The 26,394-nt window shown below is 39.3% G+C and overlaps 1 protein-coding gene across 7 annotated transcripts in view; it reads left to right on the top strand.

The window, feature by feature from the left end:
- The first annotated feature begins 3,020 nt into the window (after nucleotides 1-3,020).
- The window catches only part of LIN54 (lin-54 DREAM MuvB core complex component), a 75,690-nt gene continuing 52,316 nt past the window's right edge, over nucleotides 3,021-26,394 (top strand). Inside the window, exons 1-3 of one of the 7 annotated variants that reach the window (XM_067736445.1) lie at nucleotides 3,021-3,175; nucleotides 16,775-16,827; nucleotides 21,838-21,955. In XM_067736445.1, the coding sequence (XP_067592546.1) occupies nucleotides 16,807-16,827; nucleotides 21,838-21,955 (139 nt within the window). In that variant the 5' untranslated portion in view covers nucleotides 3,021-3,175; nucleotides 16,775-16,806. Of the gene's footprint in view, nucleotides 3,176-3,817; nucleotides 3,935-5,148; nucleotides 5,491-14,868; nucleotides 14,893-16,774; nucleotides 17,488-21,837; nucleotides 21,956-26,394 lie in introns of those variants that run through there. The other 6 variants (XM_067736440.1, XM_067736438.1, XM_067736443.1 and 3 more) reach the window with 6 other exon arrangements.

Below are 26,394 nucleotides of genomic sequence, written 5' to 3'. Positions count from 1 at the left end.
GTTGTGGCGCATGGGCTTTGTTGCTCTGCAGCATGTGGGATCTTCCCTGATCAGGGCTCCAACCCGTGTCCCCTGCGTTGGCAGGCGGATTCTTAACCACTGTGCTGCACCACCAGGGAAGCCCCGACATGTGGCTATTTAAATTTAAATTAATGACGATGAAATGAAATGAAAATTTCGTTCCTTATCCACACTAGCCACATTTCAGTTGCTTGACAGGCACAGGTGACTAGCGGCTACTATATCAGACAGAGTGGATATAGAACAGTTCTACCATGGCGGAACATTCCATTGGATAGAGCTGCTCTGTCTTGTTTACCACTTTATTCCCAGTGTCTTGTCAGTGCTTAGGATTTGGTAGATGATCAACAAATACTTGCTGAATAAATGCTTTTAGTTCATCTAGGAAAGCTGTCATGCAAATATAAACAGATTCTGTTTTGTTTGAACAGCAGTGGTTCTTAGGGGCTAAAAATGCTCTCCTTGAAAAAGTAAAAAATTACATTATATTTTAGACTGTATTGTAGCTTAGATTATTATTAGTTTTCAGTCATGAGCTCTTACCATATACCAGGCACTATTCAAAGTGCTTTACACATAGTACCTCATTAATCTTCACAACAACCTTATGATGATACTTTATTCCCAATTTACACATGAGGAAACAGAGGTTCAAGAGGAAAGTAACTTGCTTAGGTTCACACAGCTATTAAGTGGCAGGGCCAGAATTTGGATCCAGGCAGTCTGGCTCCAGAGGCCAAACAGTTAACCACAACACTGAGCTCTTTGTGATTATTTTTAATAAGGACAATTTTGTCTCTTCTTTCCACTATTTCAAGCTTTTTTTTAAACGTTCTTATTTAATTGCATTTAGCTAGGACGCCCTGAAAAATGTTAAATAGCTACTATAGCCCTGCATCCTTGTGGGTCCCTGATTTTTTAAAAAGAATATTCATTTATTTATTTATTTGGCTGCACCGGGTCTTATGCGGCACTCGGGGGCATGCGGGATCTAGTTCCCTGACCAGCGATGGAACCCGGGCCCCCTGCATTGGGAGGGCAGAGTCTTTATCGCAGAACCACCAGGTTAGTCCCTGGATCTGTGATTTTAACGAGAGTACTTCTGCCATTTTACTCTAATGTATGATATTACTGTCATTTTTTTATAATTATCTTGATCCAATTAAGGAACTGTTCTTTTATTTCTAGCTTACTAAGAAATTTTTAAAATTCAGAAATGGCTGTTGAATGTTATATGGTACATCTCTAGAGAATATCATTTGGCTTTTCTCCTTTACTTTAATAAATGTCATGAGTAGATTTCTTAATGTTAAACCACCATTCTTTGTTATGGTGTGAATTCTTTTTACTACCACGTTACTGGATTTTATGTCTTAATACTCAATTTTGTCGTTTTAACAAAGTCATGGTGAGAATAGAAGAATTTTCCTTTTTTTTTGGTGCTCTTTGCCTTGGGTTTTGGTAACCGGTTTATGCTAGCCTTGTGGAATAAGTTGAGAAATTTTCTCCTTCTGAAGGTGATTCTTTGTTTCCCTAGATTCCAGCCGGATTTGGGTACCCCATCTCACTCTCTTCTTCCTTCCAGAGGTGCCCCACAAGTACCACCCATCATTTAACCACTTTTTTTTTTTTTAACTGCCAAGGCCCTTTTCTTTTCTTTCTTTCTTCCTTTAATTTTTGGCCGAGTGGCTTGTGGGATACTAGTTCCCCGAGTAGGGATGGAACCCAGGCCCCCTGGGGTGCAAGCATAGAGGCCTAACCACTGGACCACCAGGGAATTCCCACCACCAGGATGTTTTCTTACACCAGCTCTCAAAGCTTCTCATAAACTGGACTCACCTACTGATCCTCAATAAAGCCTGTGTATCATGCAGTTTTCTCACATTCCTTGCACAGGCTCCAGACCTTCCGGCTACCAAGCCTTTGCTAATTTCATGCCACTTGCCTTGCTAAATCCTAACCATAGAGTTTGAGGTGGAAGGTATGGGGTGCTGTTGATTATGGTAAAATAGAACTAACATTTGAGGCAGAGACTGTGTGTAGCTGCTTGACACCTCTCACTTTATATGATCCTCAGGATCTTGGAAAGCTATGTTATTTTTCTTTTGTAGATGGGAAAAGAAACTTGATAAATGTTATACACTTTAGTGGAGGTGCCAGAATTTAAAACTAGGACTGCTTAACCCAAAATGATTGTTGCTTCCACTACAGCATGTCTCACCTCCTCCTTTGTGTTTCCAGGTTACAGTCTCTCACGTTGACCTGCAGGTCCTCCGTGCTTCACTAGCAATTACAAACTGTACCACACCATTTTATACTACGTATATACTCTTTTGTATTTTCTATTGTTTCCTCTGTAGTCTTCTCATACAGGGCAGTTATTCACTGAATCTCTGCCTGTTTATCCGACTCCAAATTTGGGCATCTTTTCTTACCTTATAAAAAGAATACCGGGAAAAATAAAAGTAAAAGGTTACCAAATACAAAGAATTTTGATTGTGTTAGTCTTGACTGTATACCGTAAAAAAAAGTCCCTTTCAAAATAAGTTTAACTCTGCGTGGTCTTCCAGGGGCTTTTTTTAGCGACCCCCGCAAAATCAGTGCCTAAAAAACAAAGAGATTTGGCATTTGTGATTACTGATCACTTCCCCACCCAAGAACATCAAACAACGGCAAGATGCTGGAAATCGCACCTACAGCACAGACTTCCTAACAAGGAAAGCTAGAAGATAACACACTCCCTCCCAAGCTCGTGCGCGACCCTGCCTTCCCCCTCCCAGCTTCAGCTGGATGGAACATTCCGTGCGAAAGCTTTGACAGAGCGCACACTCGGAGTCACGTGGAGCAGGAGCGTACTCGCGGCCGCCTTGCGGGATGACGCTAGCTAGGGTTGCCAAGGGGCGGGGCAAGGCGCCGCGGAAAGGGCGGGGAGAAGGAAGCCGTGGAGGCGGGGCGGGCAGAGTGGAGGGGCGGGCGGAGAGGGGCGCGCGGGAGGGGAGGGCCCAGCGTATTATGGGATGCGGCGGTGGAATGGCGCTGGGCGCGTGATTTTGAACAAACCCGGGTCTGTGTCTTGGAGGCGCCGCCGCCGCCGCGGCTGCGGGGAGCCCAGAGATCGCGGCGTGAGAAGGAGGCGGCGGCGCCGCCGGCTTTGGTGAGTGTCAGCCCCCGGGGTGGGGGCCTCTGGGCAGGCGGGCGGGAAAGGGGGCGCTGCGGGTGGTGGCGCGGGCGGAGGGCGCCGGACCGCCCCCTCCGGGAGCCCGGGCTAGTGGGTAGTGGCGGAGAGCGGGAACCTGCAGTCTGGGGGACGCCGCGCCGCATCCCTGGGCCGCAGGGGAGGGAGGATCCTCCGGGCTCGGCCCCTTCCCGCCGGCACTCGGGAGGGCGGCTGTCACCCAGCGGGGCCGGCGCTCTGCCGGCAGCCCGCCCTTCCCGGCGGTCTGGAGGAAGGGCTCCCGCGGCTGTTGACACGCACACTGCGCGGTCCGAGGAGCCCCCGTGTCGGCCTCGGGTTTCTGGGAACCGGTTTTGCTGCTGTGTCATTTTGTACCAGCTCCTCCTTTCCCTACTGCCCGCCGCCCCGTTCTTCCTATGCCCCTTTGTATGGTGTCTTCTTCGTGTATGTCCGTTTTCCTCGCGAAGCCCACCAGTCAAATGTCACAATGTTCCCGAGGTGCACGGGGGAAGGGAGCGGGCCAAGACTTAGCTTGGCCAACCAACGGTAAACACCAAGCAGAGTGGGGGTGAACAGGGATGGCCGTGGGGAAATAAAGTTTAAAGATAAAGAAATTGGGAAGACTTGATACTCTCAGAGTCTAGCAGGCTGCATATAGAAACGGCGACTGGGCTGGGTGATAGTACTTGTTTAAGCCTGAAGCTACCGACTTTCATATGGAGTTGTCATTCAAGCAAGGTAAGGAAATTAAATGCCTTTTTTCAACTTCTGCCTTTCTCTTTTTAAACTAACTTTTAAAAAAGGCGGTAGAGTGGCTCTGTTCGAAACCTTGAAATTCAATTTGCTCATTTCAGACAGGTCTTTTAGAGCTTATGCTGTAGTTGAATGGTAGGTATAGAATTCAGCTTTTCAATGGGTGGTTATCAAATCTGAAATTAACAAAGGTAGTCAACTTAGTTTTTTTTTTTTAAATTCTGTTCCCATCAGAAGCCTTGCAGCTTATGTTTTCCTGATATTTCTTTGATGATTAAAATTTGCGTATATTCTCTTTTAGTTATTTATTAAACTGCATGATGAGAGGAGCTGGTGGAGCTGGGTGGGTAACTCTAGGGTCTTGCTCTGAAGCAAGCTGCTTATTTTCACAGTATCAAATAAACATATCAGCGGCAGATTTTTTTTTTAATTTGGTGACTTAGATTCTAAAAGCATTTGGCAAAGAATTTTAACTTAGAGGTATATTTTCTGTATTTTAGAAATTGTTCACTTATGAATAGGTTCAGTACATTTTAAACCTAGTGGCACTTTGACGTCTTAAACTAATGACAAACGAACTGGAAGTCACAGTGTTTATGGACAGAAATGATCAGACGAAATTAAGTGGAAAATAGTTGAGAAATTTATTTGAAAACTAGACCTTTTGACTACAGTATCTGCGTGAGAATCAATGCCTGTAACTTACAAATGTATCAGAGAGGTCGGACGTGCAGTTGGAAGTAGCCCATTCTGTCAAAAGTAGTGCTGACGGTGGAGGAAAATGTCAGAGCTGGTGAATGGCATTAAAGGTCTTGATCCTGTTTTTAGTGTCTGAGAGGGACACAGTGAATAAAAGGCATTCCGTCAACTCTCTCAAGTTGCTTTCCTGAAAATGAGAGAGTTTGGGCTCTTTATTGCCCTTCTGCCCCCTTCCGCATGTTTTTTGCTCTTCAAAACAAAAATGTGCCGGACTTGGGGCCCCGCAGGTAGCACGACTTGCTTTCGCGTTGCTACCGGGCCCGCCGGAGCACCATCTTTCGTGGCAGGGTGAAAGGTCTCAGCGTGGACTGTGTGTGCATTAGTATCTCCCTGAGCATTTGAAGGTTGGCGGGGCCGGCGGGAGGTTTCCCCGGATATGTGGGTGTGCGCCTCTCCGGAGGGGAGGGCCGGGGAGGGGAGGAGGAGGAAGGGGGAGGTTACTGGCGGCGGCGGCGGCGGCGGCGGCGGCCCGGGCTCCGGCTGTCGGGGAAGCTGCTGAGCTGTGATGGTGATGACGAGGTGAAAATGGCGGATCTTTCGAAATACAATCCCGGCCCCTGACATACCAGAGGCGGCGGCCGCGGCGGCGTCGCCACCCGGGCTCCCTCCTTGGCCCCCGGGATCCCTGTAGCGCTCCAGTTCGTGCAGACTGGGGAAGGAAGCGGCTGGCCGGAGCTACCGTGCACAGGCAAAACAAGCACCGCCCGGGCTCGGAATTGCCCGGGACCTTCTGGAGTCCCCACCTCGGAGCCGGAGGGAGGAGACAGCGGCAGCCGCCGGAGGTAGAGGAGAAGGGGATACCCGAGGGCTGCTCTGTTTTGAGCTCTCTTTATTTGGGGGAGGGGGTGGGTGGGAGAAGAATTGCGTCGTGGGTCAGGGAATGACTAGTTCAGAGGGCAAAGAATCAGTAGCCTCATAATGACATCAACATTATTCTTTGAGTGTTAAGAGGGCTTGAGTTTGCTCTTACACCTAAGGCTGCTGCTGAGGCCTAGATGAACCGCTAGCAGTTATCATGATTACCTGATTTAATATTTAAAATATCCACTCTGGCGGGTGTTGGTTTGATGATGTTCAGCAGTTTATGGGGTTGTATGTTTCTTTAGGGAGGCAGAGCATTGACATTTTATTCTGCATTTAAGCTCTGTGTCTTAGATCATAGTCTGTGACTTGTTGGGGTGTGGATGTTCACATTTTTTGAGCATATGGACCAGTTTTGTAATCATTAAAACTGTTGTCGTTTTCTTTTATGGCTCTGTCATCTATAGAGGACCCCTTGGGCCCTGCCATTTGGCAAATAACAATTGAGATACTGTCAGTCATATTTGATATCCATGTTTTTCCCTGCCTCTCATCCATTTCATGAATTCAGAGAGTAAAGTTATGGAAAATTTCACAGTAGATTTTATGATCCAAGTGAAGTGCAGCTCTGGGCGCTCTATTTTTGTTCACAAGTTTTACCTTCATTATTAAGAAGGAAGTTGTGATGGCTTGATGCTCGCACTTGATACAAGTCAAATTTTAAGTTGGTTAAAGATAAATTGAGACCTCTGTTTTATTTTACATACTTGACTTGTTAGCCCTTTGTTTAAAGAGCTGGAGAATTGGCTTGATTGACTCTGTGACAGCCATTGTCTAATTTTGTTAGGTTACCTAAAGATTCATGTATGTTTTAGATTGTGCTGCAGATCCCCAACAGTAGTGTTACTGAAAAGTTACATGTGAATCAAATTTTTATACATTAATTTGGGGCCCTCTGTTTTTTTCCAGCTTTTGTAGTGGAAGGTTGGGTCACTGGAAGGTTGAATATATGAGTGAACAGAGAGGTGAATGTTTAAGAAATGGCCCCTGGTCATGTTTATGATAGCAGTGATTTTCCTTATCCAAGTTTCCTACAAAGAGATGATGTCATAGTATGTCATACAATATTATTCACTGAGTGTTTTATTCAGAGAGGAAATATTTGTGTGTATAGCTTGGACATTTGAGTGTCCGAATTCATTCACTAGAAGAATAAGAGACCAAAAAAAATTTTTACGGGAAATAACTGAGATGTACTCAGAGGTTTTAGTTAATGAATTTTCTAAATCATTTTTTTCCCTGATATTCTCGTTTTATCCAGTAGGAATTTGGTTGTTTTTGTTGTTGTTGTTTTTTCTTATAATGTTTATGTTGCAGTTATTTGGGCGATGCCAACCAAGCTGCTAAGTTAATAGTAAAACTAAGAATTTTTAAAATAATTAAAATAAAGAGGGAGATTTAATGCTTTTTCACTGGCTTTCTTTTTTTTTTTTTAAATCACCGAGTGCTATTGTCTTTTTGTGATTCCTTGTGATTGTCTTTCAAGACCAGCTTTTAGATTATTGTGGTTAAAACAATTAATAATTAGAAGTGTGTTAGAAAGAAATGAAGAGTTATGCCAGTGGAGGTAGTCGGTCGTCTGTTTTGGTGGAGAGGAGCATTACAGATTCCTGTTACTTTTTTCAAATATTACTATTGGGTATCTATTATGTGTCACATACTATGCTAGGGATGGGCGATACCTCAGTATCTTTGCCTCAGGAAACTTTCACTTTAGGAATTGGAGATAAAGTTGCTAGGTTGGGTAGGACCTTAATACAGAAGGCCTTGAGACTTACAGAAAATTTTTGAGTAGGAGAGTGACAGCCTCAGAGATGCACTTGAGGGAGATAAGTCCTGTAGCTTTTTCTGTAGGAGGTATTGCAGGTGAGAGGAGATAAAGGTAAAAATACGTAGTTGGCTCTGAGCTTTGGAGATTTGGAAACTCTTGGTTACAGTGGGAAGGAGACATTGTGAAGGTGTAATCTGCATGATATATGACAGATTAAAAGTTCTATGGAGAGGGAATTCCCTGTGGTGGTCCAGTGGTAGGGACTCCATGCTGTCACTGTCCAGCGCCCAGGGTTCAATCCCTGGTCAGGGAACTGAGATGCCATGTGGAGCTGCCAATAAATAAATAAATTAAGTAAGTAAGTAAGTAAGTAAATAAAATTTTTAAAAAAGGGAGAAATCAGGAGAAGCTAATTTAGATAGAAAAAGAAGAGAAGAATTTTCATTTGAGCTTTACTGTACCGCATAACTGTCTTCCCAGTAACCCTGCAAGTAAACTAGGGCTTAGGGCTTCCCTGGTGGTGCAGTGGTTGAGAGTCCCCCTACCGATGCAGGGGACACAGGTTCGTGCCCTGGTCCGGGCGGATCCCACATGCTGCGGAGCGGCTGGGCCCGTGAGCCATGGCCGCTGAGCCTGCGCGTCCGGAGCCTGTGCTCCGCAATGGGAGAGGCCACAACAGTGAGAGGCCCATGTACTGCAAAAAAAAAAAACCCCAAAAAACTAGGGCTTAGAGAGATTATTGCTTAGGGTTACATGATAAGCAACTAGGAGAGTCAAGATTTGGAAGCAGATCTTTCTGATGTGAATCCCCATGTTTTTTCCACCAGGTTAATCTTGAGCATGAATAATATACAATCTCCCTTTAAAGGGAAAAAAACATTGTGGATCCTCAGTATTGGCCTAAATAGTTTTATTTTATTAAAATATTTAATTTTTAGATGTATATAAATTCCTTATGGTTATTGCTTATATGGAAGTATAAAAGAAAAGTAAATTTATAAATGAAATATAAACAAAACTATAAAGCCAGTAAAACCAGTTAAATTTAGGGTGATGGATGATGTTGTTTTGCTGAAATGAAATCTTTCTTTGCATAGTGACTATACTATTGTGGGCCTTGGCTAGGTGTGCAGTTTTCTATATGCTGTATATCCTATGATAACTCAACTCCTACACTACTTTTCTGTGTTTGAATGCCGCAGAGCTTTCCTCCTTAAATCACTGATTAGGTGGTTTGGCTTTCACTTGGCATAAATATATCATTTACCTTGTAAGACCCTTCTATGCCCACTCTAATTCTGGTACCATTGATGGTAGATATGAGGTGGTTATCAAGGTGATCCAGAATATACTTTTAAAAAATATATATTATTGAAATGAAAATATGAACTTCTCAAAATTTCTTCAAGACTCATGTTTTATAGTTCACTGCTCCCACCTTAGTTTGAGAAATGTAGTTCTGTACCTAGTTTTTGAGTTGTTGATGTTTGATCTTAGAAATGAAAGCTAAAATCCAAGTAGTATAGTTAACCAGATAGTGCTGGTGGTAAGCTCTAGGTACAAAAGTGTAATTCTTAAACATTCAAATGTTTCTGTCCCAACATCTGACCAATTACTCACCTATAATATGATGATAGGTCATCACCATTTTATATTAGTATGTGCAAGAATGAAAACAGTTGTTTACCAGGTTGTCCTCCACCTGTAACTAAGGGAAAGAAGAGTGTTTCAGCACTGGTAATATTCTCTAAGAAACCATTTAAAAATGTGAAAGCATAGAGCATTTATCATTTCTATCTTATATTATTTTTTATATTATATTTAACTCATTTCTTTTACTGCCCTAAATCCGTCCCTCCATTTATCTCTGTCTTGAACTAATTACTGTACTAGCCTTCTAACTGATTTCCCTGCCTCCAGTCCAATAAAATACTGAGATGAAGTTAATCCTCCCAAAGTACAGCTGTGATCATGCCACTCTTCTGTTGATTTCCGAGGTCTGTCTGGTTAATTTCCCTCCACAAAGTTGGGAAGCAATACATATTAATTAAATGCTGATAAAAAACATAAATAAGTTTAAAACTAAGGCTTTTAGAACTTGATTTTATGAGCAGAAATGTTGGAGGCATGGAGAGTGCATTGTATGTTCAATATTCTTTTCTCTCCATACCTTGAAAGGTAACCTTTCATACAGATGTGGTAAACTAAAGCTCCTCAGTCCCATTGGCTTGTGAAGATCCTCTCTTTTCTTGGAGTGGTCCTCAACACAGAGATGATGAGGTTGCATGTGCTAGTACATATCTTCCATTCCTAAGGGATAAAATTAGAGTGATGATTCATGTAACTAGATGGCCAAACCCTTTCCTGCCATGCCCACAAGCTCCTTTTGAGAGTTTCTTTTCGCATAGGCCACCATGCCCTGCATGTGACCCTGACTGAAACAGATATGGATGTCTAATCATAAAGCAGTTATCACAGTCTGCTCAGTGGCCTGTGAGGTGTGCTGGCTCCTGAACTCTGCACAGCCCATACTGCTTAGAGACTGGCCAAACGAATCAGACCTTTTCTTGTTACAAGTTTGAACTTTACTCCTACTTCCAAGGGAGACTCCTAGGTCTATAGCTCCTAGTTCCTTTTAATAGGACAAATAGGAAGACATGTTCTGCCTAATAACAGAGCTTTAAAATATATGAAGAAGCAAAAATGCATAAAAGAGGAGAAAATGACAAAGCCACAATCGTATTTGGGAATTTTAACAGCCTTTCTCAGTAATTGATAGAAAAGGAAAAAGAAAGACTATGGAAGATATGCACAACACTATCAACCAACTTGACCTAATTGACTTTTATAGGGTGCTACCCTCAGCAACCATAGAATACATGTTCTCTTCAGGTGCACGTGCAGTGTTCACCAAGATGGACCATACACTGAGCCTTAAACTAGTCTCTAAATTCCATCTACACATGATGGAAATGGTAATTACAGTCTCTGACAATAGTAGGAGCAAATTAGAAATCAATAATAAAAGGTAGAAAATCCCCAAATATTTGGGAATTAAATAGCACACTTCTTTATTTTCCGTGTATCAAAGATGAAATCACAAGGACTATTAGAAAACATTTGAAGCGAATGATAATAAAAACATATTGAGATTAGTAGAATGCAGTTAAAGTAGCATTGGGGGAATTTTTAACATTAAATGTTTATTTCAGAAAAGAAGGTTTAAAATCTTTATGGTAATAAATTTGGCAACTGAGAGGAATAGACAAGTATCTTAAAAGATACAAACTATCAAATATCAAAGGTTTAAAATCAATGATCTAAACCAAGTGTTGACAGATTTTTTCTATAAAGGGCCAGATGGCAAATATTTTAGGCTTTGTAGGGTAGTGTGTGTGTGTGTGTGTGTGTGTGTGTGTGTGTGTGTATACACACACATACACAGTGTATATATATGTATGTGTATATATATGTCTGTGTATATATATATATATACATATACATATGTGTATATATATATGTATATATGTATATATATATGTGTGTGTGTATATATATATATATATATACACACACACACATATATACTCACTCTCGCCCAACTATTTACAAATGTAAAAATCATTCTTAGCTGCAGAGAAATACATAAACAGACCGTGGGCTTAATTTGGTCTGTAGGCTATGGTTTGTCGAATCCTGATCTGTGCTTCCATCTGAAGCTTCTAGAAAAAAATCTAAAGTAAGCAGAAGGAAGGAGATAAAGGTAATAGTTAAGTAAAAAATGGACAAACTGTTGGGAAAAATCAATGAAGCCAAAATCGTTCTTGAAAAGATCAATAAAATTGAAAAATCTCCAACTAGACTGATCAGAGAAAAAAAGGAGAAAAGACAGAAACTACCAAAATGAGGATGGAAGAGTTGCTATCTCTACAGACATTAAAATAAAAGAATATTTTGTATAACTTTATGCTAATAAATTTGGCAACTTAGAGGAATAGACAGATTCCTTAAAAGATACAAACTATCAAATGTCAAAGGTCACTCAGAAAGAAAGAGATAACCCGAGTAACCCTACTCGTATTCAAGAAATAGAATTTATAGTTAAAAACCTCACAAGAAAGCTTTATGTCTAGATGGCTTTACTGGTGAATTCTAACAAACATTTTAGGAAGAAATTGTAACAATTCCATGAAGACTCTTCCTGAAAATTGAAGAGGAGTGAAGACCTCCCAACTCATTTTATTAGACTAGCATTATCCCCAGAGAGCCACTACAAAAAAACTACAGACCAGTAGTCCTCATGAGTATAGACAAAATTGATTAACAAAATATTAGCCAGTAGAATTTGGCAATATATAGAAAATATGATTTTATACAATTTTATATAATTTTGAGTGGAGTTTATTTCAGGAATGCAGAATTGGCTTAATAAAAAATCAATATAACTCCCAGACTAAAAGAGGAAAGCCATATGATTATCTCACTAGTTGTAGGAAAAAACGTATGATTAGATATCCATTTATGATTATGATTGAAAAAAGAAACAACTACAAACTGGTACTATAAGTTAGCTTTCTCAACCTAATAGAGGGAATTTATGAAAAACCTACAGCTAAGGGTAAGTTTGGGAACAAGGTAAAGATGTCTGCTCTTACCACTTTTATTCAACATTTTACTGTAGGTCCTAGCCAGTGCGGGCGGTAAGGTAAGGAAAAGAAACAAAAGACATGCAGATTGGAAAGGAAGAAATACTGATCTTATTCTCAGACACCATGGATTATCTTTCTAAAAAATCCTAAGGGCTCTACATCGAGATTTAGTGAGTTTAGCTAATTGTTAGATACATGGACAATATAAAATAATCAGTTGAATCTCTGTATACTAGCAACAAACAGTTGGAAAATGGAAAAAAAAAAAGACCACTTACAATGCATCAAAAAAACGTGAAACACTTAGGGATAAATTTACCAAAATATATATAGAAAGAAGACCTATACACTAGAAGTACAAAAAACATTGCTAAAATAAATAAGTAGAGAGAGATACTTTTGGGAAACAGTTTTCCCTGGGTCTTTGCATTTCTGTACTTCTTACAAGTGAGGCGGTGACAGCCCTTTTTTCTACTTTTTTTTTATTTAAAAAACTTTATTTATTTTTGTCTGCGTTGGGTCTTTGTTGCTGCGCACGGGCTTTTTCTAGTTGCAGCGAGCGAGGGCTACTCTTCGCTTTGGTGCGCAGGCTTCTCACTTCAAACTGAGCTGTTGTTGCAGAGCACGGGCTGTAGGCATGAGGGCTTCAGTAGTTGTGGCACGTGGGCTTCAGTAGTTGTGGCTTGCAGGCTTTAGAGCGCAGGCCAGTAGTGTGACAGCCCTTTTAAACAATTTTTTCCAGGATGTTTGTATAGCATAAAGCCTTGGATGATAGTTAGCGACTCCTGCTGTTGCAGAGGGCAGATTTGCTTATTGTCCAGTATAGTAAAGATAATATCGCCCTTTGGACAAAGGGCAGGTGTGCTTCAGGTTATAAATGATTCAGGTTCCTTAAGCTCAGGGTCCCTCAGTTGTGATGCAAACCTGCCTGCACAGTGTCTACCTGGGCTCCTCTCCACATCTGCCCTGTAGGACTTGGGGGCAACAGGGGAACTGATACACGCATGATACTTATGTTCCTTGCTGTGCTTGGAGTAGTAAGTCCTGTGTCTCTGACCTAGGCCTACTGTGTTGTCCGCCAGTATCCACGAAACAGTGACAGGCTACTTTGTTAGCTTGCAAGGAGAGGCTAAAATCTCAGCCCCCTCCCAGTACTTGACAGTTTTAGCCATAAGAATGGAGTGCTGACAGAGACATGGCTTTTTGAAAGAGGAAGGATGAGGACCTTGAGGGCTGGGCTAGGGGATATTGAAAGACTCTCTGGCATCTGGCAGCAAATGCTCTCACCCAAGTGGTGGGCAAGGGTGGCAGAGGCAAGGGAAGTAGGAGCCCTTTGGTGTTCTACCTCTTAATGAATATTTAGGGGCTGAGCTGAGAGATAGCCTGAATGGTTACCTTGGTTGTTGTACACTCAACTCCATGGCCCTAGCAGAAGGGCGGTGGGGCTGTAGCTGCTGAGTGAAGGAGTCCCCAAAGCTGAGAAAATGATGTTAGAAATGAGGATCTGGGTGGATCGAAAACATTAGAAGTTTGTTTGGTTGAGCTGCAAGTGTGGGGGCTTGAAACTGAAAGTAAATGCACCGTCTGACCACTGTCTCCTTCCGTGGGGTGACCTCTCCTCCTCTTACACCTTGACTTCAGGTGTTTTAAGGAGAAAGATGAATAAGGGTTGGGCTGAGGTCTCCCTATCCTTAAGGGAGACCAGAGGCCACACCCATCTGTCTAAACGTGCTGGGGGAACTTCAGGGAGAAGAGGGAGTCAAACTTTTATGGTTGTGTTGGATGCTGACACCCAAGTCATCATCCTACCTTGTTCTATGGGGGATGGAATGTTCAGAGACAACTGACAGGCCTTGGGCAAGGTCCACGGTAGGGAAGGGAAGCTAATGTGGCACTGTGGGTGAGGCCGTTTATTGTTGTGTACTGTTATCTGGCTTCCACTGCAGAAAGTATAATTGGTGTTGATGTTTTAAAGAGCCTGTCTGTAAATGCCCTGTTCTGTAAGTGCCAGAGGGGATTCTATTGATTAGGAAGAGCCGCATCTAGAGAAGTGCTCATACTTTGGAAACCTTAGTGATTCCTCTGAGCTACAAGTTACTGTGACTGATGGTTTTGCAATATATGTAAAGAACTCATCCAACTCAACAAGAAGATAAAAAACCCAATATTTTAAAAATTTGGCAAAAGGCTTTAACACAGGCACTTTTTAAAAGAAGATACACAAATAGATAACATTCATATGAAAAGATGCTCAACGTCTTTAGTCATCTGGGAATTGCAAATTAAAACCACAATGAGGGCTTCCCTGGTGGCGCAGTGGTTGAGAGTCCGCCTGCCAATGCAGGGGACACGGGTTCGTGCCCTGGTCCGGGAGGATCCCACATGCCACGGAGCGGCTGGGCCCGTGAGCCATGGCCGCTGAGCCTGCGCGTCCAGAGCCTGTGCTCCGCAACGGGAGAGGCCACAACAGTGAGAGGCCCGCGTACTGCAAAAGAAAAAAACCCACAATGAGATACCACTTCACACCCACCAGAGTGGCTAAAGTTAAAAAGACCGACAAAACCAGTTGCTGGCGAGGATGTGGAGCAGCTGGGAGCCTCATGCATCGCTGGTGGGTGTACAAAATGGTACAGCTGAGCTGGGAAGTAGTTTGGCAGTTTCATGCAAAGTTAAAAATAAACTTATCTTATGACCTAGCAAGTCCACTTCTAGGTATTTATTCAAAAGAAATGAAAATATCTATCCATAAAAAACTTGAATGTTCATAGCAGTATTATTCATAATAGTCCCAAAATGGAAACAGTCCAAATGTCCATCCACAGATGAATGGATAAACAACTTGTGGTAGATTCATCCAGTGGAATGTTACTCAGCAATGAAAAGGAACTGAGCTGCTAATAAGGGTAAGAATAAAGATAAATCTTAAAAAACATACTGAGGGAAAAGGCTTATACTGTATATTCCTTTATGTCATGAGTATGTAATATATGATTCCATTTATATGAAGTTCTAGAATGGGCAAAAAGGCAACACTAATCTAGTGAGGTGATAGAACAGACCCGTGGTTGTGTAGAGTAGGATTTTGGGGTAGGAGGTTGACTGTAAAGGAGTAGACTTTTTTTTTTTCTCAATTTAAAAATACCAGTGGTAAAAATTTAAGGCAGTAAATTTTGTGATTAAAATTATGAACTTTGTGTCATAAAACATATCCTGAGTTTGAGTTCTGGCTATCATTTACTGGGTAGCTGTGTGACCTTGGGCAAATAGTTTAACCTTTCTAAGGTTTCCTCATATGTAAAATGGAGGTGATAATGATACCATATTAGAGTTGTCAGGATAGATTAAGTTATGTCAGGATAGATTAAATTAAATTATGCCATCACTGGTAGATAGTAAGTGCTCAATAATGAAGATTAATTTTGGCAGTATTAGTATTTGTCAACGCTAATAATTATAATTTGCTGTTCATGTCTGTTACTCTTAATCTTGGAATGGGTATTGCATGTTTATATTTTTTAAAAAAAGGGAAAAGAAAGAATTACTGATTAGGTTCCTATGGATCTTAGACGTTCTCTGGGCAGATAACTTATTTAGTCAGTCATAAATATGATGAACTCTTTAATATGTGAAGATAATGGTACTGACTCCTTTATTGGAAGTTCTGCATGACCTTTGGCTGAAAGCATTGCAGTTCTGATTTGTTCGTAATCTGCTTTATTATTATTACCATTTTTTTTTCTTTATGGGGCCTAGCTGTATTCCTCTTAAATGGTTCCCTTTGTGACATTTTGAATGGCTGAGGAGGATTTGAGAATCTTCTTTCCAAATAAAGCTTTCTTTAGTATGAAGCAAATTGATCAAACTTGGGCCAGATAAGCCATTTGACCTACAGTTGCTGAGATGGATTACTCTAGAAACTCCTTTAACATTAATTTGAGTCCTTAATGGATTTTTTTTTCTTCACGTCTTTATTGGGGTATAATTGCTTTACAATGGTGTGTTAGTTTCTGCTTTATAACAGAGTGAATCAGTTATACATATACATATGTTCCCATATCTCTTCCCTCTTGCATCTCCCTCCCTCCCACCCTCCCTATCCCACCCTTCCAGGCGGTCACAAAGCACCGAGCTGATATCCCTGTGCTATGCGGCTGCTTCCCACAAGCTATCTACCTTACGTTTGGTAGTGTATATATGTCCAGGCCTCTCTCTCGCTTTGTCACAGCTCACCCTTCTGCCTCCCCATCTTAATGGATTTTTATAAATGGTTTAGTAACCTCATTTTAGGACCTCGCTCACTGGAGATTTGAATATGTTGTCTAAAATCTGTTTATATCTAAATCTTTATTTCCTTGTGCAAATCAGCAGTTTTCAAGTTTGTCGGTAGGAAAAAGAAAAACAAAACCCATAACTGGGAAGAAGTAAGATGATCAGACATGTCAAAGATTAAAAGGTTTTATTTATGAGCAGGAACTGGAAAGGAGTTTCCTGTAATTATGTGACTTAGTGTTGCCTGAATGCAGTATACTTTTGGGTTGAGACATGGCGAATGAGAATGTTTGCTTTTAGTTTTGTGTCCCATATGACTTATATTTCAGATTCTTGAAGGTTGAGGATTTGTTAAAATGGTTTAACCCAAATATGCATCAGGAATGTCCTTCATTCAGTTATACATAAGTAAAAATTTTTGTTTTGTCATTTGTATTTTTCTTGAATAATTTTTTTTCTTCTCTTAAATCTGTTTTGAAACCTAGTAATTTATTCATTTTTCAAATTTTATTGCAGTGCCTGATCAACTTTCTAGCAGGAGAACGATCATGGAGGTGGTGCCAGCTGAGGTGAATAGTTTGCTTCCAGAGGAGATAATGGACACTGGTATAACTTTAGTGGATGATGATAGTATTGAGGCTGTTATTGTTTCATCCCCAATTCCCATGGAGACAGAACTGGAAGAAATTGTCAACATAAATTCTACTGGTGACTCTACAGCCACGCCCATTTCCACGGAACCAATAACAGTGTACAGTAACCACACTAACCAAGTTGCAGTGAATACCACAATTACTAAAGCAGATTGTAATACCACGGTGAAACCAGCTTTTCCAAGTGGCCTTCAAAAACTTGGTGCTCAGACTCCTGTGACTATATCAGCCAATCAGATTATTTTAAACAAAGTATCACAGACATCTGATCTTAAACTTGGCAATCAGACCCTTAAACCAGATGGACAGAAGTTAATTTTAACAACTTTGGGCAAGTCTGGTTCACCAATTGTTTTAGCACTACCCCATAGCCAACCCCAGGCTCAGAAAGTTACAACTCAGGCCCAGTCAGGAGATGCTAAGTTACCACCGCAGCAAATTAAAGTAGTTACCATTGGAGGGAGGCCAGAGGTGAAACCTGTCATTGGTGTCTCAGCATTGACCCCAGGAAGTCAACTGATTAATACTACAACTCAGCCCTCTGTGTTACAGACCCAACAGTTAAAAACAGTACAGGTAAAAAAAAAAAAAAAAAAAAAAAAAAAGGGCGCTTACTAGTTAAAATGCATGTTAAATTGATTCCTAGTTGCGTGTGTAGGGTGATTAAATGCATAGTTGTTACTGAATTCTTTTGAATGTTGCTTTTAGTAATTGTGTGGTTTTTTTTGTAAAGTTTGATATGTGCAATGCTTTTGAAAATTTCTGCCAGAGAACTTAGAACTTAATTTTGGTTAAATTCCAATTTAGTGTATTTATAGCTTTTTACTCATTTTAAAACAATTTTATTCTCAGTAGTAGTTTGAGTACAAGGATGTTCTGCTGGTATAAAGATGCCAGAGTTGATGTCAGGCTGTCAAAAAATCATTCAGACATGATATTTTCAGCTAACAGATGGCCAGAGTCTAGGAAAACTTGCTGCTCTGAGAAACCCTTCAAGCCAGCAGTAGTGCATACCAGCCAGTGTGTGCCTCTTCTTTGGAATTTACTCTCCATTGCATCGCTCATGTTTGCAATGTAGAAAGGCAGTGCCATGTGATGGAAGGTTTAGAATTGGACCAACTGGATTTCAGTCTCTTCTCTGCTGCCCTCCCAGCTGCGGAACTTTGGATAGGCTACTTATTTTCTCTGAGTTTTTGATTTTAGCTGTAAGATGGCTATTTGATCGTGATGAAACACATAAGAAAAGATAACTCTTTGGTATGGTTCTCAAAACATTGAGAATCCTTCAAAATGGTACCCATTGTTAGTATGAATAGAAACCTAAGATAGAAGGTTATAAGAACATATGTTAAGTATTTTTTCATGCCCAATAGGCCTTTTTAGGTCACCACTGCTCTTAGAAATACAATGATCCACTTAAGACCACAAATGCATTTCCTGTTTGAAAGAGTTGGCTTTTAGAAAGAAGGCATGAGTTAGAGAAATAAAGCAGGTGTATAAGGAAGGAGGAAGGTTTGGGGAACTGTCCACTCTCAGCTGATATTAGAAATATTGTTTTGGTTATTATGTTGACAAAATAGTTAGAAACTTATTTTTCACAGGCTTTTTATTTAAGAACTTCATAAGATTTCTCAAACTTTATAATTTGTCCATGTCCCTTCTGCCACTATTAAACATTTAGTGCTCTTTCTTGTTCATTATCATCTCTCACTTAATTCTGACTTCCTTTTACTTTTTTTGGTGAGGATCTCTTGAATGAGATATCCTATCACCATCAAGCACCTTGTCCTCAGCTTGTTTTTTAATCAGTTTTAAAACTTGTTTTTATTGGTTTACCAGAGTTTATCTGGCTTTGGGGATATGGATCATAACCATGTTCGCAAGATACTGTAAATGTAAATCAGAATGTCATTTTTTTTTCATTTACAAGAGCAATGTATACATACTATTTGTAAGACCAGTTTACTTGTATCCACTAGTTTTCTACTATAATCCCCTAAGTACCAACAATAAAAACAAAGACTGGGGTCTAATTCTTATAACTTCTCTTCTTGTCCTTACTTTTACAAAATCTGATTCTATTTATTTAAAAAGACTTCTATTTAAAAACAAAAACAAGGGCTTACCTGGTGGCGCAGTGGTTGAGAGTCCACCTGCCGATGCAGGGGACACGGGTTCGTGCCCCGGTCCGGGAGGATCCCACATGCCGCGGAGCGGCGGGGCCCGTGAGCCATGGCCGCTGAGCCTGCGTGTCCGGAGCCTGTGCTCCGCAAAGGGAGAGGCCACAACAGTGAGAGGCCCGCGTACCGCAAAATAAATAAATAAATAAAATAAAAACAGAAACAAAAGAAACCCCATTTAGAATATTGTTCTACTTGTCCAGTTATTTTTAGGCAACTAAATCTTTTCAACTCAAGAGTAGCCTATAAAGCTCTGAAGCACTGAAGCACAGAAAAAACAAACAAAAAGCTACACATCTATCAGTATCCATTTTGGGCAACAGAATATTTGGTTTACTTTTACATGGTGTGTATGATCCCCTGATTTTTTTCCCAGACGGTTCTCAGCATTGTCTTAAGTTTAATCAGAGTATTGAAACTTATTAGGGTGTGGACAATAGGAAAGGGTGGAAGAAGGAGACCCATCTCCAAAGGTGACAGTTGAGGCCAGAGGCAGTAACAAAGAGGTATAGTTACACTTAGTTACAGATATATAAACACTTTCCTGTGTTTCTTTTGCATAGTATATAAGAATAATAGATAATTAGCCATATGGAACAACATAACTCCTTATTAGTTCCTGAATCTGTATAACACAGTGCCCAAAATTACTGCATGTATTATTTGATCACATCTTTGGCAGTCTTATTTGTAAATTTCCTTCTTTGATTCATTTTTGTCTTAATCTGCTAATTAGATACATTTGTTAAAAAATGATCCTTTGGGCTTCCCTGGTGGCGCAGTGGTTGAGGGTCCGCCTGCCGATGCAGGGGACACGGGTTTGTGCCCGGTCCGGGAAGATCCCACATGCCACAGAGCGGCTGGGCCCGTGAGTCATGGCCGCTAAGCCTGCGCGTCTGGAGCCTGTGCTCCGCAACGGGAGAGGCCACAACAGTGAGAGGCCCGCATACTGCAAAAAAAAAAAAAAAAAAGAAGATCCTTTATGCTCTGTTTTATTTAATAAAGTAAATTTGTTCTAGGGTAGTTTAGAATTCATAATGCAAAAAGCCTGGTTCCTTGACAGAATTGGAAATCCTTATTTTCAGCAATGCTACACTAAAGAAACAAAACCACAAGGACAAGTTGAGATTGTTCCTTTGAATAATTAATGTGCTCTTGGTCGTATTTACATTTTTTTTCCTGGTTGGTAAGTATTCATATAGTTTTATGATTGTGAAAATTAGTTAAAAATGGGGAAACACTTTAAATTCCCAAACTCTATAGCTAAGATTATCTATTTCGAGACACAGATTTCCAAGAATATCAATACCTCTACCTCTTGAGATTCTTAATACTAAGTCAATAGACAACATATTCTAACTTATTTTAGAGTTTTAGGCCTGTAAATACACTTGGGAAATATTTTCTCTGTGTGTCTCCCAAATTGCATCAGTTTTTAAAACTACAATTATGGATTTATTTGGGTATATCAGAGTTTTACAAGCTGGATATTTTTTAATATAGTAGGGAATCTCTTTGGTTCGTTTTTTTAAAAGGTGATTTGTGTTTCCTTTACATTTTGTTTTGTCAGTAATATGTTCTGAGTGTAAGAAAGTAATATATTCTAAGTGTAAGAAAATGTTATTAAGTTTAATTTATAGTTTGAGCACAAAGCTGGTATTTACTTAGTTCTGTAATCAGTTACAGCTTCTGGTATGTTTTGTCGTTTAAGTTGGTCATGTTTGTTCATTTTGAGTTATTATTTCCAATAATAGTACTTTCAGGGCCTCAATTTTCAATCTGCCAAAGATAAAATTAGTATTTAATGTCCTTCCTGCTCTGAAAGTCCATGATTTTTATCATAAACTGATAAAAAAGTCTATGATTTTTATTATTGCTAAAGGCTATGATTTTTTATCATTGCTAAATTTCTGCTTCTGACTTTTAGAAAAAGCTGTGCCTTGCATACATTGCAATTTCAGTATAAGGACATTGGTAACTCTACCTTCCTTGACTTGTGGAGAATTTTAGTTTAGGGCAACAGTGTACCGTGTATAACGTAAAAGCAGAGATGAATAAAACATAGACCCTCCCTTCAAACAATTTGTAGTCTAGTAAAGTGTATTTTAGTAAATAATATTTCAGAGGCTTCACCTTTAGAATAGTCTGTGTTTTGCCAAACATGTCTCTTTGTATCCTAGGGTGTTAACTTGTGCAGTTCCTTATTTATCTGCCCCTGATATATAGATCTAAAGTTGAAGATATAATCATGAGCCTATCTTTTATGTGTATTTATATTTTGCTTCCAGGGGCCAATGAAATTATATTTATCATTTGCACTATGCTTTCTTAACATACTCTACTCCATCTTTTTATTATTGAATAATTAGCTATTTGGAAAAGGATATTGCTGTGCCATATTTGTGTTTCATTATTATTATTAAATGGTTATTTTAAACATTACTATTGAACATTAAACATTATTTTTACAAATTAATTTGTTTTTCATTATATGCATATGTCCCAGAGACTAAAATAAGAATTTGCAATAAAATCCAAAGGTATTGTTGTATAATGGCCTAAGGATGTGATCATATTAGTATTTTGGTGAATGGCTGCATTTTAAATGTTTTTAACGTCAGTACTTAGATATGTTTTGTTAAATGAGCTGGTTTCACATGTACTTCTGTATATCAATCTTGTCTAATTTTGATTGAATAGGTGTTTTATAGAAACAATGGTCTTTATAGTTATTTATATATTTCAGATTGCGAAGAAACCTCGAACTCCAACCTCTGGTCCAGTAATCACGAAGCTGATTTTTGCAAAACCAATTAATAGTAAAGCAGTTACAGGACAGACAACTCAAGTACCAGCCATTGCAGGTTATATTTCTTTATAGTTTGTTTAGCTAAATATTTACCTTCCTTTTAGGTTTAAAAAAGGCTGTTCTACTACCTTGAAATGTTTTAGTGCTTATTACTGTAAATCAGACTGGTTAGTAAGAAATGTTACACCTATTAAATGTGTCCTTCAAGCAAAATGCCTTATCTCAAAATCAGTCCATTACTTTAGCCTCTTTGGTTTTTGGTATACCTTGAAAGTAGTGAAGTCTCAGACTCTGATAATACTAGCTAACATTTACATAGTGTTTGCTACGGCTTCCACACTATTCTTAGCTCTTTACATAGAGTGACATATATAATCCTCTGGCAATCCTATGCGGTAGGTACTAATAACATCCCCATTTTGCCAGTGTGGAAACAGAGGCACTCAGCTAGTAAATGGCCAAGTTGGAATTTGAATCCAGCTAATGCTAGAGCACATGCTAATAAGTCTGTTAGGTTTAAAGTAATATATGTGAGAGTATCGTATTTCATGGTTTCTGTTTGAATTTTTGGTTTCCGTATTTTAATATTCTCTGTATGCAGTTCTCTATGAAACAGAAAATTATCACAATGATAATAATTACTTAAGTGAGAACAGAATTTTAGTTATATTACTTTTACCAGCAAATTCCTCAGCATGGCCCAATTATTTTATTATATACTTTTAAGATATGTCATCACTAATAACACCTCAGAAATCTTGACTTTGAGTATTTCACTCTTTATTATTCTAGTTGATCTGCCTTTGTACTTCCAATCTAGTAATTCTTTCACTTTGAAATCTCTGATCCATTAACTCTTCCACTTTCTCATTAATAATCCCTTTCCAGTCCTCAAATTCTTCCTTACTCAGCGTGGAGTTCATGACCCATCACTACTGCTCCCAGAAAACACCATTGATTCTCTTTTCACTCTCTCTTTCTATAATGGCTTGGTTAAGTCCAGCTCTCTTCTTGCCTGGCAAGCACCTCAGTACTTCTGGAGAAAATCACACAGCTGTGGTGACTGGTCTTTAATTCAGAGCTATACTAACATTACTTCTTTCACCATTTAGGAGCTCATTTTAAATTTCCATTGTTCTAATAGCTTATGGAAGCACCTCTGGGTGGTAGACTTTGACTAGAGACTTTCAAATGCTAATTACCCATTTCTAGAATGTGTATTCTTGATGAAGGTACTTCAAATGTTAATTAACCATCCCTGGGATATGTATTAAAACCACCTCCTACTGTCTTTGATAAATTTACAGACAGTATAGCAGTAGGCAACTCTGAAATCAGTGGCAGTGAAATGATCATTTTCCTAGGCTTTGAATTATAATATATAGGGAGGCTTCTCTGTTTAGCAAGTGAGAGAAGGAATGAGGAGATTGTAGTTTGAGGGCAGTGTTGGGTGAGTGAATGTTCTTTTTCTTTTGGCCTTCAGTAGAGACTTGGGATGGTATAGGATGCTCGTATCTAGAGGGCTGTCATGGGAGATAGGTGTGGCCCCAGAGGAAAAACTGGAAAGGGTTTGGATTTCGAGCTGCTTCAGGAAGTGGGCTTTAGTTGGCTGAAAGTAAGGAAGGCTTGGATATGTTGATGATAAAGGGACCACCAGACCCTTAGGAGTTTGGGTGAGTAGAGGTGGTTTACGAGGAGGGGTGTCTCAGTGCCATGTTCTCTACTGCTTTTGAGTTTGAGAGAATTCCTTAAAACTTTTAATTATGTAGGGGCGAAGGGGAGCTGTATGCTAAAGAATTGTGGTTTTGCAGAAGTGTCTGAGTGAATATTTGGTAATGTCAAGATTTCACCTCTCTTACATTTGACTATAATGGATTTCATTGCTGGGTCTTTGGGTGATTTACAGTGTGTTGCACACTAATCATACCTTCACCTTTTAATTACAGACAGACTTATTAGCCCTCCCAAAATACATAGAGATAGACTTCTATTAAATTTCACTAGAATTTGTTGGCATTAAGTTCAGTTTGGAGGGATAATTTCTACTGTTAACTAATAGTTTGTAGCTTTTTAAATTCATGTAAGCCAAATTTTAAACCACCAAAGTAGCTCTCCTGCTGAATTGTCTTATCACAAGGAGGTTCCATTATCTTTATATTATAGCTAAGGATCTTTCAAATTACATTTAGACTGCTTTTTAATGACCTTTGGGCTTTTCATGGAAGATGGATATCTTTTTCTGTCTTTTGATCAAGATGAACTTAGTGTTTGTATAAAATCAATTTTTCTAAAATGCAAATATGATTTTGTCACACCTTTGCTTAAATTTTCTTGGCCACATCCATTTCTTGGCCTTAATCCTTCAGGAATAAGTTCAGATGCCAGAGCTTTCTTAGCATTAAAGTCATTTATTATATAACATATACTTTTTCATTTTCAGCTTGTATTAGCTCCAGACCTACTGATGTAACTTATTTCAAGAGATCACCAAATGGCCCATGTTCTCTCAGAACTTAGGCCCTTGGCACTGTTGCTTTTACCTGAAATGACTTTTTTTGCTTTCCTTATGGCTGACTCATCCATTTTATCTTTGGATTATCTCCACCTGTCTTGGAAGTTTTTGATCCCTGGGTTTAGTTAGGTTCTCTTTTCTCTGACCATCTCCTAATATATTTCCATAAAACTTGGTTATACCTACCAAATACTTAACTTAAATCAGACTTCTGTTAAATTTCACACTGGCTTTTAATGTTTCCATTAGTCATGGTATATTGTAATACTTGGTTTCCTTGTCTGTCTGTCTCCCCTGTTGTCTGTCTGTCTCCCCTATTACACTTAAAATTTTTCTTAATAGTAATTTTGGATTTTGTTTGCCATCTAGTTTTTAAAGATTATTTTTTAAAAAATTATGATAAATACACATAACATAAAGTTGACCATTTTAACCACTGGTGGCATTAAGTACATTCATGTTGTTGTGCAACCATCACCACTGTCTGTCTCTAGGACTTTTTTCGCATTGCAAAGCTAAATCTTTGTCCGCATTAAACAATAACTTCCCAATTCCTTCCTTCCCCCGGCCCCTAGCAGAGACTGTCTCTATCAATTTGACTTTTCTATGTATCTCGTATAAGTGGAATCGTACAGTATTTGTCCTTTTATGACTGGCTTTTTATGACTCTCCAATACCTAGCACAGTTTCTAGCACATAGATGTGGTTCGGTGAATGTGTATTGTTGAGTGAATATGTGTATCACGGAGGCAGTGTGGTGTATGGGAGGAGCTATTAGGAGACTTGGGTTTTAGTTATGGGTCTTCTATTCATTTTCTCTGTGATCTTGGGTAAATATATTTTCTGTTCATCTTACTCCTTTCTGTAAAATGTTGATAACAATCACTTCACATGACTTTTGAGATGGTTAAATGAGGTACAGAGGTCCTCATTATCAGGTCCTTATTATCAGAGCTCCCAAGGTACAAGGTTGCTGCTATAGCAGAGCAAACTCCATCAATGTGAAAATATTCACTAATGAATTAATCTCTTATAGAATTAGTCCTGGCTCAGATAAGCTAGCTCTCTGCCCCCAACCTGTCCCATCTGTAGCTTTTTGGTTATGTCTCTTTTGATTCTTGGAGAATACCTGACAGTAGAGTGTAAAATGCTTTGCAAATTGATTTCAAGGTGAAATTGTATAACTTGTATACTTTCTTGAATCTGTCTGCAGAGTCAAGGATAAACAGGGATTTGGAGATTAATCAGGAGAAATGCTATCTGGATGAAAAACAAGTGGCCCTTCAAAAAAGAATAATTTGAATTTTAAAGGATATAGAGGGTTCTTGGGAAAATTGATGAAATCCTAAAATATTTTGGCAGAAATAATCTTCTGTATCATCCTGTTGCGCCCATCAAACAGAGTCTGTCATTGTAATGTCATTACTAATTTTCGGAAGAATCCTCTCCCCCTCAAACAGTTCATTCTAAGAGATAGTAGAGTTGTAATTATAAACTGAATTTTTGTTAAATATAAGCAAAAAAAGTTTTAGTTTTAGGGGTTTTTGTTGTTGTTATTTACAGTGAAATTTTTGTCCTTGTTTTAAATGTAATTCACTTTAACTGGCCTTTTTCTGGTATCAGTTATCCTCACTCAGGAATAGAGGATTTTTATATGTATGTTTTCTGAAATGTATGTAATGCTTAACAAATAAGAAATTATAGTAATAACTGTAAATGATGATCATTTTATGAAAATGTGTCTTTATTGGTAGTTTCTTTTCTTAAAATAATGGTTGTTGGGGCTTTAGGCTTATCCCAGAGGTATTAGTTTTGGAAACCAGAACAGACAAACATGCTACTTCAGGCAGGCTCCACATTTGAGGGTGCCCTTCTAAAAATATTTGATATAGATTCATTTAGTTTATATAGAATTGACTTATTTAGTTATGATGTAATTCAGCCTAAAAAAACCCTAGCAAAACTCTCAACTGAAATTCATT

The sequence above is a fragment of the Pseudorca crassidens genome, chromosome 4 (assembly GCF_039906515.1).
Source record: "Pseudorca crassidens isolate mPseCra1 chromosome 4, mPseCra1.hap1, whole genome shotgun sequence".
Lineage (NCBI taxonomy): Eukaryota > Metazoa > Chordata > Mammalia > Artiodactyla > Delphinidae > Pseudorca > Pseudorca crassidens.
Note: the sequence above shows the minus strand (reverse complement) of the source record. Positions and strands in the feature narration are given on the sequence as shown.